Source organism: Urtica dioica, chromosome 5 (assembly GCF_054948205.1).
Source record: "Urtica dioica subsp. dioica isolate 48M chromosome 5, U.dioica_male_clone48M_v1_H2, whole genome shotgun sequence".
Lineage (NCBI taxonomy): Eukaryota > Viridiplantae > Streptophyta > Magnoliopsida > Rosales > Urticaceae > Urtica > Urtica dioica.
This window is the reverse complement of record NC_142760.1, coordinates 15,041,900-15,062,752: the sequence shown is the minus strand read 5'-3', so window position 1 is coordinate 15,062,752 and position 20,853 is coordinate 15,041,900. Positions and strand designations below refer to the sequence as shown.

The following is a 20,853-nucleotide window of genomic DNA, read 5'->3' as shown; positions in this document are numbered from 1 at the left end:
AAGCTCGACTCGAGGAGACCGACTCGAGGCTCAACTCAAGGAGCGAAGCTCGACTCGAGGAGACCGACTCGAGGCTCGACTCAAGGAGCGAAGCTCGACTCGAGGAGACCGACTCAAGGCTCAACTCGAAGAGCGAGGCTCGACTCGAGGAACCGACTCAAGTCTCAACTCGAGGGGCTAAGCTCGACTCAAGGAGTCAAGAGTTTGAACGAGGGTTTAGAGGCTTGCCGCTCTTCAGGGCCTCCTGCCTGACCATCGGTCCTTCGAGCGGCGTATCTTCTCGGTGTCTCGGGTTTTCCGAAAACGACCGACAACAAACACCACTTCGACGCCATGTATGATGCTAACATGTCGATCTCCATCTTCTTCCTTGTCACTTTTATCTTCGTCAACTTTGTTATTTTGTTCTTCATCATCTTCTTCCTCGTTGTTGTGATAATTATCTCTGTCATGCATGTATACTTCATCATCTTGATCGGTGATTATCAAATTCTTTCGTTTCTTGTTGAGTTCAACACGAGGCAACTCTTCATTGATAACATTTTTTCCTTTATCTACTTTGTTTGCACAGAACGCTGTGATTTCTTTCGATATCAAAGTTACACAAAATGCATATTTTCTACGACTTTTGCACTTCGTATAATACTTAACATCAATATCGTCCTTCAACAAAGCAGGCTCAATCGGCATATTACCCGCTTCATATGGAACTTCTAACTTTAATTCATACTTTGATCTGTCTATATCGACTCTATTGTACACCTTGTCGACTAACCCCGTGTACGTCGTCTCTTTCGAAACTTCAAGCGGAGATGTTCTTGCATTTTTGAACACGTACAAGTGTCCATTTCTCTCTCATGTGCCGTTAACCATCAACAAAACTGCAAAAAATATCACATAAAATACATTAAATAAAAAAAAACAAGATTTTTTAATTTTCTTGGGACACTGTCGGATCCGGTCGGATCCGGCCAGATCCGGTCGGATCCGGCCAGATCCGGTCGGATCCGGCCAGATCCGGTCGGATCCTGCCATATCCGGTCAGATTCTGGCAGTTTGTCAGATCCGGTCGGATCCTGCCAGATCCGGTCGGATCCTGCCAGATCCGGTCAGATTCTGACCTTGCCAGATCTGGTCGGATCCTGCCAGATCCGGTCGGATCCTGTCCGAATTTCATCTTAAATTTCATCGGAAATAGTACTTAAATTTAATCATAAATTATCGAATTTCATCGGAAATAACGTTATATTCCGGGTTATTTGACCTAAATCTACCAACTTTTTTTTTTCTACACAAACTATATCAACATAACTATAAAAGATGAATGAATGAGCATACTAACCCATTTCGACGGGATTGAACGTAGTGGATACTCGAAAATGATGAAACGAGAGGAAATGAAAGAGAATGAGAGATGAAAAGAAGTATGGAATGAAGTGAAGATGGTTATATTACCTTGAAAGGGTATGTTTGTCCGAAATTGGTACAAAAGTCTAATTTTAGATATTTATGAACCAGCGAGTCTAATTGAGATATTTTCATAATTTTTAGGTATAGAAAATGAAATTTTTCATTAAGGGGTTTGTACGAAGTAGCATCTCTGTTTCCGATCCGATTTAAGTTTAACAAACTCCATCCTTTTGTTTTGCTTCCGATCCAAGAATTATATATTCGCGAGCAAAGAAATAGACAAACAGGAAATAAGAATTATGATCGGGGTTGGGAAGATCAAGCAGTATTCCAATATCCTCGACAAACCTCTTAGCAAGGGCAAACAAGAGGTCTGAATTCTTCTCGGTTTCTTTCAGTCATCGCTGTATTACTCACATTTCGTATTTTGGGAATTTTTCGGTAATCTAATGAGAGTTTTCGTGTCGTACTTTGGTTCTGAGTAGTGAATTACTTGCAATTATTATTAATTTTTTTTTTTGGTGTGGGGATCTAGCTGCAATGGCTTGCTTTTATTTTTCAATATCTGAGCTTTTTAGGGTTTGACTCGTTTGAGTTGCTTTAACGGGCCATTGGTTTGGTGAATTGTCATGGAATTTTAGGTGAGTTTAAGCGCATTTGCTTTCTTGTTCTCGGAGCTTGTTCAGTACAATCAGACACAAGTTGACAACATTGCTGAATTAGAACGCAGGTGGGTTTGAATTTTCTGGCATCTCAATTTATTTATATACTTATTTATTTGTAATTTAAATTTGAATCTGCTTTTTTAAATTGGGCTGTTGGGTTTCAACTTCATTTAATGCTTAACCGAAAATGAACAGGGTTGAGGACGCGGGATATGCGGTCGGGGCTCGAGTTCTAGAACTCCTCTGCCATAGAGATAAGGTACAATAGGTTTGAAATGCTATTTTCTCGATTCTAATTTTGGATGAGTCTCTAATTCGTTTTGGAACTTGAGCGTAGTTTTATATTTCCATTTGTATTTTGTTTTTCTGGGAGCCGATTCGTTTATCCAAGCAAACACGTGTGTGTATTACGGTAAAAAATATTGCACTGTTCTATTCTTAGATAAGTCGTTCAAGCATGAGCATGAGTGTGTGCTTTGATTGGGTGTTTTGGACCATTTTACACATTCTAACTGCATATATGCTTGGAGTTGGATCTTCATATCTACAGTAGTTTCAATTATTCAATCATGTTTTAGTACAAATAGCTCATGAGCTTTGTCACTAGTGTTTATGAGAAAAGTTTTCTAGCAGTAGCATAGTGTAATCAGAGAGATTGGTTCACCTCTGGTAGCCGATTTATCAATAGATTATGTGTGTCTTATATATCCCGGGTCCGTGGTTCCTTGCTTGGCCTAAAGGTAATACCACCTCCTAAGTGAGGACATGGGTTCAAACCCACCGGCCCGTAAATGGCCATATATATATATATATATATATATATATATATATATCCCAGGTCCTATCCGAAGGTTTGTCTAAAATAACCTTTGCTCTTTCAATGCCACAGGGAAATAGAAGGGAGACACGGTTGCTGGGTATTCTGTCTTTTGTACACAGCACAGTTTGGAAGGCATTATTTGGGAAGGTCGGATATTTCTTTTATTTTTGAAAATTTCAATAATCACATCTCGGAGTAGAGTCAAACTCATTGGTCTAAAACCCGTGCTTTCCCATTTCTGTTTTAAAATACTGCGTATTATGCAATCCCTACTAAGCAAATTTCAATCTTTGAGGATTAGTAATTTTGAGGGCAATTACTTTATTGAGTCCATGTCTTCTGTTAGGTTGCAGACTCACTTGAGAAAGGTACATAGCATGAAGATGAGTATATGATTAGTGAGAAGGAACTCCTTGTAAACAGGTAATAGCTTTGGTTCGGATGAATCCATTATAATAGCTAGTTGGATTGTTGTTTAGTATAATTTATTTTCAAGCTAACTCATGCTTTTTTTGTTGTAGATTTATTTCAATTCCAAAAGACATGGGCACATTTAATTGTGGAGCGTTTGTCGCTGGGATTGTAAGAGTAAGTTTTTCTCTTCGCATTGTTTTGTCTTCTTAGTTTATATATATATATATATATATATATATATATATATATATATATATATATATATATATATATATATATGTGTGTGTGTGCGCGCGCGCATATATACATGTTTATATATATATATTTTTTAAAAGAAACATCGGGACTTTATTAATTCAGAACGGCTTAGCCGAGAACCAGTACAAGGAGTTCAAAACTGGAAACAAGAAACCCTAAAGAAACGAAAATTACAGAGCACTGGGCCAATCCCTTGCCAAATCAGCCAAAGAAAAAGACTTAAAACTCAGAGCAGGAAGAAAAAAGCCACAAGGCTATATACAAAGATTCAAAGAGTCAATCAAACTTTGTAGATTCCAACTCTCATCCTTGAAGATAACCTTGTTCCGAGTGTTCCAAATTCCCCATAGACCTGCCAAAATCCCAGTCTCGGCGGCTGCTGCCCTTTTCGAACTAAAGCCTGGGGACTCGTATGTGTTTAGCAGTGACTCTACAGAGGTAGGGTTGAACGCGAGACCCAGCTTCGAGAAGAACCACTGCCACAACAAATCAGTGGCCACCACACACCTGAGAAAGAGGTGCTCGGCGTCTGCGGACGCACTACGGCAAAGAGAACAAAAACTCGGCGACATGAACTGATGAGAATTCAATTTTTGAATGCGATCTGCTGTGATTACTCTCTTGATAGCCACCATCCATGCAAAAAACTGTACCTTATTAGGGGCAGCAGCTTTCCACACAGCGTCGTAGTAAGGAGCAGGAGACCGAGAGGTAGCAGGTGAGAGGGTCCTCAACCAGAGATTTAACAGAAAAAACATCTTCATCGCCCAGCCACGTGCGTCTATCTTCAAGGCCTTCCCAAAGCTTGAATCCTTCCAAAAGACCTGTCAAACCAGTCGCTTCGCAGGATTCTCTATTCGTCAGAAATCTAGGGAATCCAAAATTCCAGTCCACCTGACCAGGAGACAAGGGAGAGGGAAACGCGAAACCATTTATGGGGCCGTTCTGAGAGGGACAAAGTCTCGCCAAACTCGGGAACCGATCTTTCAAGCATGTATCTCCGCACCAAACATCCTCCTAGAAACGCACGATGGACCCATCAAAGACCTTCCAAGAACATCGGCCGTAAAACAACTCGCGAACAGTCGAGACCGAATGCCAAGGACTACAAAAAGATCGATCCTTAGGACCCCCCGGATCCCATCCGTTAAGAGAAACACCGTAAACTGCAGAAATAACCTTGTGCCACAGCGCGTCTTCTTCAATCGGGAAGCGCCACAACCACTTCGCTAAAAGAGCGTTCTTGACCGCGAGATTACCGAAACCGAGCCCCCCTTTATTTTTTGGGAGACAGCAAATGTCCCAACTCACCGCAGCGCGGGACCGTCCATCGTTGTACCCTTCCCATAAAAATCGCTTCATAATCCTTTCAATATCGGCAGCGACCCCCTTCGGCATTTTGGAAATAGACATGAAATAAGTAGGCAACGCGGAGAGAATAGAATGTATGAGCGTCATCTTTCCCCTCTTTGAAAGAAATCCTCGCTTCCAACCGTCAAGTCTCTTCACCACCTTAGCCACCACCGGATCCTAGAAAGCTTTTCTTCTAGGGCTGTCTCCCAATGGCAACCCTAGGTAACAAATCGGTCACTTATCTTCTTTACATCCAAGAGCCCCGGCGAGGGAGGCTGTCTCAGTGTCCGTGCAGTTAATACCCACAATATTGCTCTTTTCAATGTTGATCGTAACCCTGGATGCGTCGCAGAAATCCTTAACAATACCGAGCAAGTTCTCCCAATTTGTCGAGTCATTCTCGCCGAAAATCAGCGTATCATCGGCAAATTGGAGATGAGAAATGCCAAAGCCTGGCGACCCGATAACAAGAGGCTTGAAAGAACCTCTACGCACTCCGCGGGACATACGACGTGAGAGAGCATCCGCCACCAGAATGAAAAGGAAGAGGGATAATGGATCACCTTGACGAATACCTCTCGACCCACCGAACCTATCGCGCAGTTTACCATTAATCATGACGGAAAAAGATATGGACGAAGCGCATCCCCTGACCCACTTCCTCCACCGTAAGTCGAACCCTTTCTTCTCTAGGACGAAATCGAGAAAGTCCCAGTTCACTTTATCGCATGCCTTCTCGAAATCCAACTTAAGAACATCTCCTTTCTTGCTGGACCGCCTAACTTCTTCCACCGTTTCGTTCGCAACGAGAATCAGATCGGTGATTTGCCACCCCTTCAGAAAAGCTCCTTGAAACTCGCTTATCGTATCTTCCACGACTTGCTTAATACTTTCTGTTAGAACTTTCGCGATGATCTTACACAAGTTCGAGACAAGGCTTATGGGACGAAAATCCCTCACTCTGCAAGAATTAAGTTTCTTCGGGATCAAGTAGAGATGAGTTTCGTTGGTTATGTTGTTGATGACTCCGGTATTCCAAAACTCGGAAAAGACTCTCAAGAGGTCATCCTTGAGGATCTCCCAAAAAACCTGGTAGAAGGCAAGAGAGAAACCATCGGGTCCCGGGGACTTATTCTTGCACAACCGAAAACACCTGCTTTGATTTCTTCCTCCTCAAACGGTCTAGACAACTCCGAAGCAGAAGACGACGAGTTAGCCTGCCAATCCACCCCTTCCCAATCAATCATACGAATCGGGCAAGCCGAAAAAAGCCTCGCATAATAATCATTGATCTCCTCAACAATAAGATTCTCCTTATCAATAATAGAACCATCCTTTTTTTCGAGGCTACGGATGGCGTTTTTGGCTTTTCTGGCTGACATAATGGACTGAAACAATTTCGAATTGCCATCCCCATCTTTAGCCCACGCAACTTGTCCTTTAAGTCTGAGCGCTTGATCCTCCGCCAGAATCCCTGCAAGCTTGGCTTTCAGCTCTGCCCTTTCATTCCGAAGCTCAAGAGACCAGTTCGAACCTTCCTTTGCTCTGTCCAAACGCTGAATATCCCGCTGAAAGCTAACTTTCAAGCCAGCCCCTTTATCTCTTTCCTCACCAGCCCAACCTTTGATTTTTTCCTTCAAACCTTTGAGTTTTTGCATAAAACAATAACCCTCCCAACCTTCCTGCTCTTCTTGACCCCACCAAACTCTCACTAGGTCTGAAAACCTTGTTGTCAAGCCACAAATTGTCAAGTCTAAAAGGGCTCTGACCCCCCTTCACCGGACACGTGCTGATCGTGATCGAAAAGTGATCGGAGACCCCTCTAAACCGGATTTCATGAGTACAAAAAGGAAAATGCTGCTTCCAACCTTCGGTAAACAAGAAGCGATCCAACCGAGAACATAAAGAGACCTCTCTTAAGGCTGACCATGTGAATCTTCCGTTGGAGAGAGGTGGGTCAAAAAGCCCGAAATCCGATATGAATTCGTTGAAATGACTCATCGATCTCCTAGCTCGAACCGGAGAAGAACGTTTGTGCGCATAGTGGACAACGTTGAAGTCGCCGCCAACACACCAATCCGGACCACATAATTTTCCCAGGCCAGCAAGCTCGTCCCAAAACTCCCCTCGCTCACCCGGGTGACGATGGCCGTAAACACCTGAGAACCACCAAGAAGAATCAGTCGACACCACCTCCACTGACACCGAAAAAGAGCCCACAAAATTATTCCGAACGCTGATAGTCCTTGAGTCCCATACCATCAGAACACCGCCGGAAGAGCCGGAAGCGGGTAAGTAAATCCATTCTTTAAATCTAGAACTCCACACTCTACCCACGAATCTTCTATCCACAGTAGACCTCACTTCCTGAAAAACTACTAAATCCAGATTAACACTGCAAACCAAGGCCTTAATACCTCTCCTTTTCTCGGGATCACCCGATCCCCTTACGTTCGAAGAAAGAATCATCATTGATTCCTACTCAAAGACCCAACCACCTTCTTTTTACCAAAGGACATCTCAAACTCAAGGTTCCGAAGCTCCCGACGAAGACCCTTAACTCTAAGGGATTTGCCGGATCCCTCAGCCACTTGAGCCAAGAGAGCATGAGGAGGCGAAGCTATCGAAGACACAGGAAACTGGACAACGAGCGGTGGTGGTGGCGATAAAGGTAACACAGCATCGACCGGACCCTTTAAGACTGCAATCTCAAGAAGCGGCTCGTCCCTAAAAGTAAGGGCTAGGCCGTCGAGGCAATCGTTAGGGTCGACCTCACCCTCCTCATGGGAAGACACAAAAGACTCTTCGGAAGAACCGTCCTCCTAGTCCGACACCCCATCATCTTCAACCAGTCCCCTCTCTTCTTCCATTACAAACTCAACTCCCCCTATCTTGGACCCCATGCCCAAGTCTTGAAAGAACGGAGAAGAAGCTTCGTGATCCTCTCTTCTTTTTCTTGTAAAAAACATGCCGTGCTTCCGATCCCTCATCAGCTCCGAGTCGCTGTCGTAATCGGTAAAAATATTTCTTGTGCGCGGGGCGATACTCTTCTCTCTAAGGAAAGCATCCCATCTGGCTATGGATGCCACACCGAAACACTGCCTCTGTTTTGGGCGCTACCTACTGGGCCTGTCCTTACCAGGAAAAGAAGAGAAAATTCCGTCCTCAATAGATTCAGATGGCCTAGAAGATTCAAAAGTCCAGGAAGGATTGTTTCGGATTGGGCCCAAATTAGACCCACCAGGGAAAAAAAGATTACCATAATGGGGTCCACATGAGAGGCAGCCACTTTTTCCAGGAATCCCAAAACATCTGCTGAGCCAACATTATCTTCAACACTCGAACAAGTGGGGACAGCAAGAGCAACATCATTGACACGTGGTGACATTCTCTTGGTATTCGAAAAAACAAGAGGGGAGAGATTGTTCCCAAGAGAGTTAGGTGGGCCCGCACAGTAATCATGAGGGGTAATTTCCTTTCCTTTTCCAACGTCTCTGCCAACGTGCGTATTCAATGCAGTTCTGCTTCCAGAGCCACAGTGGTTAGCCTATACCTCGGCCACCACAACCTCCTCGGGGCTGTTGCTTGGAGGAAAAAAGGGAAAGTCACCATCTCGCGAGTTATTAGCGACAAAAACCGAGGACTCAAGACGCTTCCCATTCTCGACACAGGAGCGGCGCAAGGTGAACGCATAGAGGCTGAAGCCGACGACACCTCCTCCGGAAACACATGGGACATACCGGAAAAGTGCCCAAATTGAAAATACTCTGGTGCAGGTTATTTCCTACAGCGAGTTTCGGATCGACGAGACCAGAGGCGCTACCTCTACACTTGATTTTGGCATATTGAAAACAATAAAGGTCGAGAGTTTCCCTTGCAATCTCGATTAGACCACCTAACCTGGCTCCAATCTCGGTCAGGCTATCATGGTTCCAACGGTCAAAAGGAAGACCCTCTAAACCAATCCAGTTGTATTTGAGAAACACCTTATGATCCCACCTCAGCTCTTCGAAGGACCATGGACAAAGGCTGGTGATTTCTCTCTTCTTTTTTACGACCACCGGAGAAGAAAGGGTGGCGGCTTTTTCTTCCTCATCAGAACACCAAATCACAACTTTGTTTCCTGCAACCGGGGACCATGAGAGAGTTTTGTCCAACCTTTTTTGAATCTCTTGGATAATATCTTTCCATAGGTCCACCCCTTCAAACCTACAGACGAGCACAACTGCATTCCAATCTCGGAAGAAGAAATCCTCACTCTTGTCTTCGAAACTGGGACTCCTTGCATCCCTAGCCTCATTGCCTTTGGGTACTGAGGACGAAGAATGAGATGAAGATCCAAAGCCGGTAATAACTTCTTTAAAACTCCGTTCGTTCACCACCGAGGCCGAGGGAGAACTCCCGTGAGCCGTCTCCTATACTTTCGGAAAACGCTGGACAATCTTCATGTCTTCGAGGATCTTGGAGAGAGAGCGAGCGAAGAGATGCCACCCCTTCAAATTCCCGCCTTCAGGAACAAGGATAATCTTTCTATCACCATTGGCTACCTTATATATATATATATATATATATATATATATATATATATATATATATATGTATATGTATATATCATGCATGAAGACTCTGCAATAGCTGTCTGATTGAAGAAAAAACCCCGATCTGGATTTCCCGAGGGACTCAATTAATCCATTTATTGCTCTATGAATTTTCTCTCATACTCCGGATTTAGAATCTTTCTCTTTGTCTAACCTTTCTTGAAACTGGGGTTCTACTCTCTAGCTTGTACTTTGCTTTAAAATATGTAAAGCTTTCATTTTCTCCTTTTTAATAAGTTTTTTTTCTTGTTATATTATATATATATGTGTGTTCATATATATGTATATATATCATCAAACTGTTCAAAACAGTGACGGACACATATTTTTATAGGGTGTTTTGGATGGTGCTGGCTTTCCTGCTGTGGTAACGGCTCACTTTGTACCAATAGAGGGTCAACAACGGCCTCGAACTACCATTTTGATAAAATTTGCCGAAGAGGTAAATATTTTCTCTTGTTTTTAGAGAAACATAGTTTACTTTGAATCTGAGGTTGAATACTATCTGGTACAAGGGGCTTATGAGTAACTTCTCATGAATAAGAGGGGGAAAATACGAGTATGTTCAGTTTCCTTGTTGTGTTGTTTGGATTGACGAAAATCAAAGTGAAATGGAAAGTTGTGGAAAATTTAAGAGGAAAGTGTACAACAAACATAGGGATTTTGTTTTCTTTTGAAAAGTGTGAAAAATTAAAATATCAAGGATTTCATTCTTTTATCCTCAAAGTTTCCATAACTTCCAAACACAAGAGAATTTCGGTTTTCCCTCGCATTTTCTTTCGGACATTCATTTTCCATCATAAATTCCAGATTCCAAACATAGCCTGAGAGTTGCCTTTTATCCCTTTTGTCTTTCTCTAGTTACTTCTACTCACTTTGTGCTTCTAAATGTTTAGAATTAGCATTTTTTTTAAAGAAACATCTGGACTTTATTCATTCAACACGGCTTAGCCGAAAAACAGTACAAAAAAGTTCAAAAAACCAAAGCGAAAAACATAACCCCGAAAACAGGCAATTACAAAGCACTAGGCCAATCCCTAGCCAAATCAGCCAAAGAAAAAGACTTAAACTCAGAACAAGAAGAAAAAAGCCACAAGACTAAGCAGTGATTCAAACTGTCGATCAAAGTTTGTAAATTCCAACTCTCGTCCTTGAAGATAACCTTGTTCCGAGTGTTCCAAATGCCCCACAGACCAGCCAGCACCCCAGTCTTGGCGGCTGCTGCCCTTTGCGAACTGAAACCGGGGGACTCGTGTGTGTTCAGCAGCGCCTCTACGTAGGTAGGTTTGAAAGCGAGTCCCAGCTTCGAGAAAAAACCACCGCCATAAATCGGTGGCCACGACACACCGGAGGAAAAGGTGATCAGTGTCTTCGTTTGAACTTCGACAGAGAGAGCAGAAACTAGGTGACAGGGACATATGAGGATTCAATTTTTGAATGCGATCCACTGTGTTGACTCTTGATAGCCACCAGCCATGCAAAAAACTGTACCTTATTAGGGGCAGCAGATTTCCACACAACGTCGTAAAAAGAAACAAGAGGGCGAGAGGCAGCGGGAGAGAGATCCTCAGCCAGAGATTTAACAGAGAGAACGTCTTCATCGCCCAGCCACATGCGCCTGTCTTCAAGGTCTTCCCAAAGCTTAAAACCTTCCAATAACCCTGTCAGACCAACCGCTTCACAAGATTCTCTATTCGTCAGAAACCTAGGGAATCCAAAGTTCCAATTCACTTGACCGGGAGAAGAGGGAGAAGGAAACGCGAAACTGTTGATGGGGGCGTTTTGAGAGGGACAAAGTCTCGCCAAACTTGGAAACCGGTCTTTCAAACATGTATCTCCACACCAAACATCCTCCCAGAAGCGCACGATGGACCCGTCAAACACTTTCCAAGAACATCAACTGTAAAACAACTCACTAACTGTCGAAACCGAATGCCAAGGGCCATGAAAAGTGCGATCCTTGGGACCCCCGGTTCCCATCCGTTAGGAGAAACACCATAAACAGCGGAAATAACCTTGTGCCACAGCGCATCTTCTTCGATTGGAAAATGCAACAGCCACTTCGCAAGGAGAGCATTGTTCTTGACCGCCAGATACTGAAGCCGAGACCCCCTTTCTTTTTCGAGAGAGAGCAAGTGTCCCAACCCACCGCTGCGCAAGACCGCCCATCATTGTACCCTTTCCCACAAAAACCGTTTCATGATCCTTTCAATTTCGGCAACGACCCCTCCGACATTTTAAAGATAGACATAAAATAGGTAGGCAACGCGGAAAGAACAGAACTAATGAGTATCATCTTTCCTCCCTTGGAGAGAAACCCTCGCTTCCAACCATCAAGTCTCTTCACTTTAGCCACCACCGGGTCCTAGAAAGCTTTTCTTCTTGGACTATCTCCCAAAGGCATCCCTAGATAACAAATTGGCCACTTGTCTTTACATCCTAGCGCCCCAGCAAGGGCTGCTGTCTCAGCCTACGTGCAATTAATACCCACAATGTTGCTCTTATCAATGTTGATCGTGAGACCGGATCCGTCTCAGAAGTCCTTGACAATACCAAGCAAGTTCTCCCAATTTGTCGAGTCATTCTCGCCGAAAATCAGCATATCATCGGAAAATTGGAGATGAGAAATTGCAATGCCAGGCTTCCCGATAACAATAGGCTTGAAAGAACCTCTATGCACTCCGCGAGAGATAAGACGCGAGAGAGCATCCGCCGCGATTATGAACAAGAAAGGGGATAAGGGATCTCCTTGACGAATCCCTCTCGAACTACTGAAACTATCGCGTGGCTTGCCATTGATCAGAACAGAAAAAGAAACGGACGAAGCGCAACCCTTGACCTACTTTCTCCAACGCGAGTCGAACCTTTTCTTCTCTAAGACAAATTCGAGGAAGTCCCAGTTCACTTTATCATAGACCTTCTCGAAATCCAACTTGAGAACCGCTCCTTTCTTACTTGATCGTCTAACTTCTTCCACCGTTTCGTTTGCGATGAGGATCAAGTCTGTGATTTGCCGCCCCTTCACAAAAGCTCCCTGATACTCGCTTATCGTGTCTTCCATGACCGGCTTGATTCTTTCTGTTAGAACTTTCGCTATAATCTTATAAAAACTCGTGACAAGGCTGATGGTTCGGAAATCCCTCACTCGGCATGAATTTAACTTCTTTGGAATCAAGCAGAGATGAGCTCAAAGGCCAAGTGGAAGCCGTCAACAAGACGATTAAAAGCAACCTCAAGAAAAAGCTCAAAGCCAAAAAGGGCGCCTGGGCTGAGGAGCTGCCTTTCATCTTGTGGGCCTACCGAACAACTGTTCGAAACACCACCGGAGAGACCCCCTTTTCCCTAGCTTTTGGGATTGAGGCTGTGGTCCCCGTGGAAACAGAGGTCCCCACCTACCGAGTCGACACTTTCGACGAAAAAGAAAATGACGAGGCCATACGCCTCGAATTGGATCTAATCGACGAGAAAAGATCTGAGGCCCTCACCAGACTCGCTGCACAAAAGTGAAAGGTTGAGAGATACTACAACGCCAATGTCAAAAGGCGGATCTTTGCCGTCGGCAGTCTCGTACTCAGGCGCGTGTTCCAAAACACCCAAGTACAAGGCGCCGGGGTCCTGGGCCCGAACTAGGAAGGACCGTATAGAGTTCGACAAGTCATACATGACGGAACCTATTACATCGAACACACGGACGGAACTCCGATCCGGCACCCGTGGAACGCCGAACACTTGAGGCAGTACCACCCGTGACTAAGCTCCCCCATTTATTGCTCTGATTTCCCTTATTCAATTAGGCCTACGTGCCGCTGTTTGAGGATGTTCTCTGTTAGCAAAGAAAAATAAAGTTTGCGATCTTTTTATCCGCTTTATTAAGTTTTTAGTCATCATGGCACGACCTGTAAACTAAAAACTTGGGGGGCTGGTGGGTCCTGCGACATACACTCAAGAAGTCACGGCCCAACAAAAAAAACCTTAAGCCCCCCCACTCATGGGATACAGAGGCTTAAGAAGCTCGAACCCCGACGACCCATCAAGCATACGGGTTTGAGAAAAGACGTCGGCCTAACCCGGCGCAACATATATGCTCGGTCGCTCAATAGCACGATCAAAGACGCCGGCTCAGCCCATCGCAACACATACGTTCGGTCGCTCAATAGCACGAACATTTTTATCCAGGCTTAAGTCCCCCACGGGGATACAGACTTAAGAAGCTCGGACACCGACGACCCTTCGCGCATACGGGTTCGGGTAAACCGTTGGCCTTCCCGGCATGCCGTAAGACGCGTAAAGGCGCAGGTTAAAGACGCCCCCGGGACGCATGTAAGTCACGTAAAGGTGCTGCCTCAAACCTTAAAAACGGCCAAATTTGAGCCATACAAATGTTTGCTAGCTCCAGAGCACGAACACCAAAGACGCCGGCCTAACCCGGCGCAACACACAGGGTTTGAGTAAAGACGCCGGCCTAACCCGGCGCAACCTACGTTTGCTTGCTCCAGGGCACGAACTCAAAAGACGCCGGCCTAACCCGACGCAACCTACGTTCACTTGCTCCAGGGCACGAACTCAAAAGACGCCGGCCTAACCCGGCGCAACCTACGTTCGCTTGCTCCAGGGCACGAACTCAAAAGATGCAGGCCTAACCCGGCACAACCTACGTTCGCTTGCTCCAGGGCACGAACTCAAAAGACGCCGGCCTAACCCGGCGCAACCTACGTTCGCTTGCTCCAGGGCACGAACTCAAAAGACGTCGGCCTAATCCGGCGCAACCTATGTTCGCTTGCTTCAGGGCATGAACCCAAAAGACGCCGGCCTAACCCGGCGCAACATACGATCGCTTGCTCCAGGGCATGAACCCCAAAGACGCCGGCCTAACCCGGCGCAACATGCGTTCAGTAGCTCCATAGCACGAACCCCAAAGACGTCGGCCTAACCCGACGCAACATACGTTCGCTTGCTCCAGGGCACAAACCCCAAAGATGCCGGCCTAACCTGGCGCAACATACGTTCGCTTGCTCCAGGGCACGAACCCAAAGACGCCGGCCTAACCCGGTGCAACGTGCACGTCCAGTCGCCAATGGCACGGACGCAGAGCCCCCGGGAACTACCCGGTGCGACCTCTTCGATCGCCAATTGGCACGAAGTGAAGTCGTTAGGCCACAGCCACATAAGGCACGCTAAATCGTCGGCCTAACCCGACATGCCGATGTCACCGTTCAACACGGGTCGGTCAATCACCTAACTGGGCACGAACGCTCCCTCACCTCAAATGTTAAACAACGACAAGTCGTAAATGAGCGGATGACGAATCCCAACTGGGGACGTAAAACCTGCCAAAACTATTGGTAAGGACACAAGCCCTTCAGGCCACGTTAGCCCACAAAGAAGGCATATACGAGCGAAACTGCTCAATACGAGATAAGCATTCAACTTAAAAGCGAAAAAATATCTCATAAACGAAAAAGAGCCACTACTCTGAATCCATTGAACACGTGCTAAATAAAAAGTGCGCGAAAAATAAATGAAATCCTGAAAAAGGGAAAAAACAAAGCGCCAAACATACGCGCTATAAAAGATAAAAAGAGCCACATGGCTCACACAACACCCTCGTCTAGTAGGGGAAACAAGGTGTCGAAGAAGTCAAAAGTGACCCCCGGGCCTCGTTCTCGGTCGCGGCCGCCTCCCGACACTCCACCGCTCCAGCTCGACGGGCCTGCTCGGTGCCTATGTCGTAGTCATCTTGCAATTCGGACGCTCTTCGCTCCGCTTCAGCAAGTTGGGAAGAGAGGCGAGCGTTCTCCTCTGCTAGAGAGTCGGGTCGCGCTCCTCCCGGACACGCGCCGCTTCGCTTGAAGTGAGCTGAGGTGAGACGTCTCCAAGGCGTCGGACCGGGCATCTAGCTGTCTACGGAGGTCGGTAACCTCGGTGCGAAAAACCTCTGCCAATCGGGATGCCACCTCGCAAGCTCGCCGTTCCTCGGTCAACTCCCCCGCCATCTTGGCCACCGACATCTGGGATCCATCGCGCTGATCTCGGGAGATCTGGAGTTCCACCTTTGTCTCGCGAAGTCGGTCCCAAAGCGTCTCGAGTTCCGCCCCCCGAGTGAGAACCGCGATCGACTTGGGCAAGCCTATGAACTTTGGGGGACTAATGTTGTCGATCGTTTTCGGCAAACTGGAAATCTAAAAACAATTCGAGGCCGGCCGGGCATCGCCGGCCGGATCACCCAATGGGCCCCGGCCGCCTCGGCCCATGCGCGCCCGCGCCTTACCGGCCATACGCGCCCCGTGCCCTGCTGGCCATGCACGCTCCGCGCCCTGCCGGTCATGCGCGCCCCGCGTCTTGCCGGGCACGTGTGCCTCGCGCCCAGCCGGCCATGCGCCCCCCGCGCCCTGCCGGCCATTCGCGCCCTGCGCCCTGCCGGCCTTACGCGCCCCGCGTCCTGCCGGCCATGCGCGCCCCGCGCCTTGCCCTTTTGTGGGCTTCCAAGAAGGTCGGCCCATGGCCTTCCCCACACCTATAAATACCCCCCTCACTTGAGGGTGGAGGGAACAACTTTCTCTCCAGAGAATTTACTAGAGAACATTTTCTCTACATTCTCTCCTCCGGCCTGCGCATGCCTTACGCCGCCGGCCCGCGCACGCCCTGGGCCGCCGACGGTGCGCACCTTGTCCCGCCGGCCGTCACTAAAAATCAGATTAACTGGGACGAACCTCTTCCAAAAATGATTTCGAACATCGGCGAGTCTTGCGGTTGCGGCGATTCGGCCTTCGAAGGTCGCAAGTCCAATTATGCATATTAAATATGATAGTTGATCGGATTAACTGCGAATGTTAATTCGATCACCGGGACGATCCTCCTCCAGAAACGATCTTGAACATCGTCCTGCGGCTGCACCGATCCGACCGTTTGAAGGTCGTATGTCCAGTCTTGAAATCATCGGAGGAAGCTGTGATTTGAAAGTTTCTTCACCGAATGTCAAGATCTCGTTTTCGATGTAGACGAGCGAGAATTTGCCGGAGAATAGAGCAAAGTTAGAGGCGATCCAATTAACGGCGGCGTTCGGATCAAAAGCTGTGGTTGAAATTTCGTCGCTTGAAATTTTGGTGAAAACTCGAATTCCGGCGCTGGAGATGACGGAGATGACGGTTAATAAGATTTATTGTTGTTCTTATTACGTTTAATGAGATTTATCGTTGTTACGGGTAATGAGATTTATTATTTTTCTTATTACCGTTAATATTATTTACTCTGTCAGTTAATAATAATAACCCTTAAGGGTATTATTGGAATATTGAAATGTTATTATAACAAATTGATTAGTTTATCAAATATGTAAATAGTTGGGCTATAATTTTAAAATAAGAAGGTTATTTAAGCTAGATACCGAATCCGCCCTATTTTAGAGTACATAAGACTCTGCTATACTTTCAGATCAAATAAGAAAATAAATATAATCTTTAAATCTTTAAACACAACACATAAAATATATCATCAACTTTAGACTACAAGAGTTTATGTTCCACATCTCAAATTCGGCAATTGTTGTATAGTAAATATATGGATATATATATATATAAAAGTTGTTCGATATAAAATATAAATTGTGAAGCGAAAAAAACTCAACATATTTTTAGGAAATAAATGCATACGTAAAGTTATATAATTCATCCAATAAAGATTATACACGGCGATTATCTAAATAAAACCGATACTTTTACTCATCACAGCATTGTACAGCGCAGTAAAGGAAAAAAAATTATACAAAAAATGAGATAATTAGCCGGTTTACGTTTAAGATTACTATATTAGCTAACGTTAGAACAATATTTAGTAAATAGCCACAAACATGATGTTGCATTTTTTATTTGACCTTTCATTAAAATTAAAAGGTGTGGTATTTACGTTAATTTAAGCGTGTAAATACGTGAATGTGACTATTTACCAAATATTTATCAAACCTTGACTAAATAATAATCTCAAAATATAAATATGATTATATATGGACCCAAATAAATATAACATGCAAAGACAATATCTATTATCCTTTGCATGCACCATTAATCTCTCATTCTCTCAACTATACCTAACAACACAATGAGAAGTTGATTTCTAATAGAAAATCTCTTCAGAATATAATGCATGAGCACTAGAATACGAAACACATATACTGCATCTACTTCATATACAATAGTTAATGTGATCATTTAATCTGTGTGAGCATTTTGGAGCATTGTGCAGAAGTACGTCGACGGCCTCGTTGGAGGCATTGAGGGTCCGAATCTGTTTCACTTCTTCCTTCCATTTCTCCATGCACACCGAAACAAACAAAAGTTTTGTTGGAAAAAAAAGACCCAAAAAATAAAATGAAGACGGGATTTCAGAAGAGCAAAGCCACGTTATCATTCACTCTTCGAAATCGTTGTTCAGCTAGAATGTTACATATGATGTCTTGTATTTTAGTATATGATAGGAGAGAGAGAGAGAGAGAGAGAGAGAGAGAGAGAGAGAGAGAGAGAGAGAGAGAGTTGTGCAATGTGTTTTCAAATTCAAATCCTGCAATAAACACAATTAACAAAAATTGAAATTTTAATGAAAAAAATTATTCTACTCTTTATTTCAAGGAACAAATATGAGTCTCTGGATAGAACGACCAATAGGCTAATTTTTTTTAGGCTCCAAGAATCTACAATCTTCCTACTTAATTTAAACATTTCAAATAAAATTAATCTGAAGTTTGCATATAAATAAGAATGACAAAGATTACTACACTAAAATTTATATAAAAATAAATGACTTATTACAACTATCATATCTCTTAAGTCGTTTATTTGGATTTAACATTTGTGGACATATGATGTGTTTGGAATAGTAATAGAAGATTAACAAATTCGATGAAAAGACGAAAAAGTCCTTTCTCATTTCCACACCGATTTGTTTAATCTTGGTCAGACTCCACCTAGGTACGCCAAGACTGAACTCTCCTTTATACTAGAACTATATTTACTCATCGTGACGAGTGTCTACTGATCTAGTCAGTACGTGATCAAGATCTTCCAGGTTCAACCCGTATCGGGAAAGGATAATTAATCCGTTATACTTTTCTTGATACATATATACCCTAAGCTGTTGCTTCCCCAGCGAAAGATTCTTTCGAACGTACATACTTCGGAAGTTCCGGAAATCTATCGGTTCTGGAATCAACCCTTAGGCGAGTGAACATTGACCTTCTTTCAAGAAGTCTGGATTCCGTATCTGTCAACCACTTCTCACTCGAATCATGCTCCGAAACTCCCAAGACATAAGCTGTGATTAGCATGATAGTAGCCTTTTAGCGAATGAGTCAAAGAGCGCGGTAACATGATTCAGTGTCCATGATCACTTCAGGATTTAGATTAAGTCTCACTGTGACCATCATATGGACCTCGGTTAGTGTGTCGTAACGGTACTTAAATGACACATCTACAACCAAAGTCTATCCGGGTCGTGCACTTATCAAAGTGCAGAATGCTCGCACGTCGTGATTAACCTTCACTAGTGTTCCGCATATATGACATTAGATATAGCTATCCAGGCATGTATCAGTCATTGAACATGTTTTAGCTCACAGTCCGAACTCAGGTGCCCAGAACATGACTCAGTTTAATACGAAGGTGACGAATGATAGTTGCTATTGATTCTGATATTCAGAGCTCAACCCACTAATCATATGATGCTAATAAAGTAAACATTATTCTATTTAGTAATCATTTATAATGTTTTCATTATCTCTCATGGGCAAGAATTCCTAACAATCTCCCACTTTGACCAGAGAAGATTAGGCAATTCATTTTAGCCATTTTATTCTTAGCCATGTCATACAGACAGCTAGAAGTCTGACCAAGATTGAGATTCCCATCATATGGAGTCTGACCTTAATCTATTACTCTATCGATTTTGTCTTATCAACGTATTCTCGTTCAACATTCTTTAGTTCATGCTACTTTGCAAGTGATCCTTGACTTACCTTTATTAGGTCCAGTCAAGTTGTCCATTAGTAAATGAATTTACTATAGAACACATTAACACTTCGCATACGGTTAGATCATACACCAGACTTTATATCTTCTTGATATAAGTCCCCTATCACAGGTGTACATCCCTTTGGTACCAAGACTAGTTGTACCACATCATGTTTCAATCTCATCACCACTAACTATAGTGTGATATCATTGAACATATTTTTTAGAACTTTTATTGACCTGCTTCCGTTACTTGGTTATTACATAGTAGATCCTTATTGGTCGTGTTCATATTCAATATACACATGACTCAAGGTTCTACTATATCTATAATAACTAAGTATATCACTATTTCTAGAAATCATCGTGTTTTAAACATTTTTCAGATTTCTCAGAAATTGAGCACTGTTAAGGTACTAATGCTTAGCCCTTATAATGACAATGTCTTCAGCCTTGTTAGTTGAGCTATATACCTTATGTCAATAAGTATATTTGAGATAATATGAAAATAGCTAGTTGTTTCTAAAAACTTAGGTTATAGAAACGGTCAGCATGTCTCTCTTCCTTCCTCGGCAACTCGAGCAACCACGAAAGTTTCTATCACTAAATCACTCGAGAGAAAAGGAATTAGTGTGTGGGCACTTTTAAACACTACGACTTAAGAACAAGTCTTGAAGTCGAAGAGCTAAACACTAGGTCAAATGAGGACCTAGGTGCCAAAACCAAAAACGAAATTGAATAGAGAGAGAGAGAGAGAGAGAGAGAGAGAAAGGAGTCAGCCAATGTTCTAGAGAGAGAGTCTCTCAAATCTCTAAAACTTGGATGAATCAAATGAGAAGAATAAGACCTCTATTTATAGGGGAGTGATCACCTTCAATAAGGTAGTTTCCTCTTCTATAGAATATCACATATTCATGAGCAAAATTTTCCAATTAGTCCATAGAGTCACACGGTGAAGGAGCTTCTAGAAAGCCCTTGGATTTGTTTCCTTTTATGTTTTCTTCTCCTTTGACTTGTGTTGGCCAAATTTCCCTTATGCCATGCATAGGAAATTTGGTTCCTCTTTTTCTTTTGGCAAATATCTTGATACATTTATGCACAAAATAATCTCTCTTTCTCTTGGGTAGTGGGCGCCTATAACAATTCTAGAAGGGCATTCTAGAAGCTTTTCCATTTGTTCATGACAACATGAAAAAGGCCCATTAAAAATTTTCAATAAAATTCTTATGAAATGAAATTAATCCACAAGGCCAAATAAAACTAATATTGGCCGAGTGATGCATGTCATCCAATGACCATGTCAAAATTTATTGACATTCATTTCCTCCTATGTCTCA

At 43.9% G+C, this 20,853-nt stretch overlaps 1 protein-coding gene across 1 annotated transcript; it reads left to right on the top strand.

Moving 5' to 3' along the window:
• The first annotated feature begins 1,625 nt into the window (after positions 1–1,625).
• LOC149397551 (Transport protein particle (TRAPP) component) lies at positions 1,626–18,053 on the top strand. Its single transcript, XM_089615906.1, is given in 8 exon segments — positions 1,626–1,781; positions 2,052–2,140; positions 2,271–2,334; positions 2,965–3,042; positions 3,242–3,318; positions 3,417–3,483; positions 9,853–9,960; positions 17,757–18,053. Coding segments are annotated over 8 exon segments (684 nt in total). The 5' UTR covers positions 1,626–1,709; the 3' UTR covers positions 17,886–18,053.
• The last annotated feature ends 2,800 nt before the right edge of the window (positions 18,054–20,853 follow it).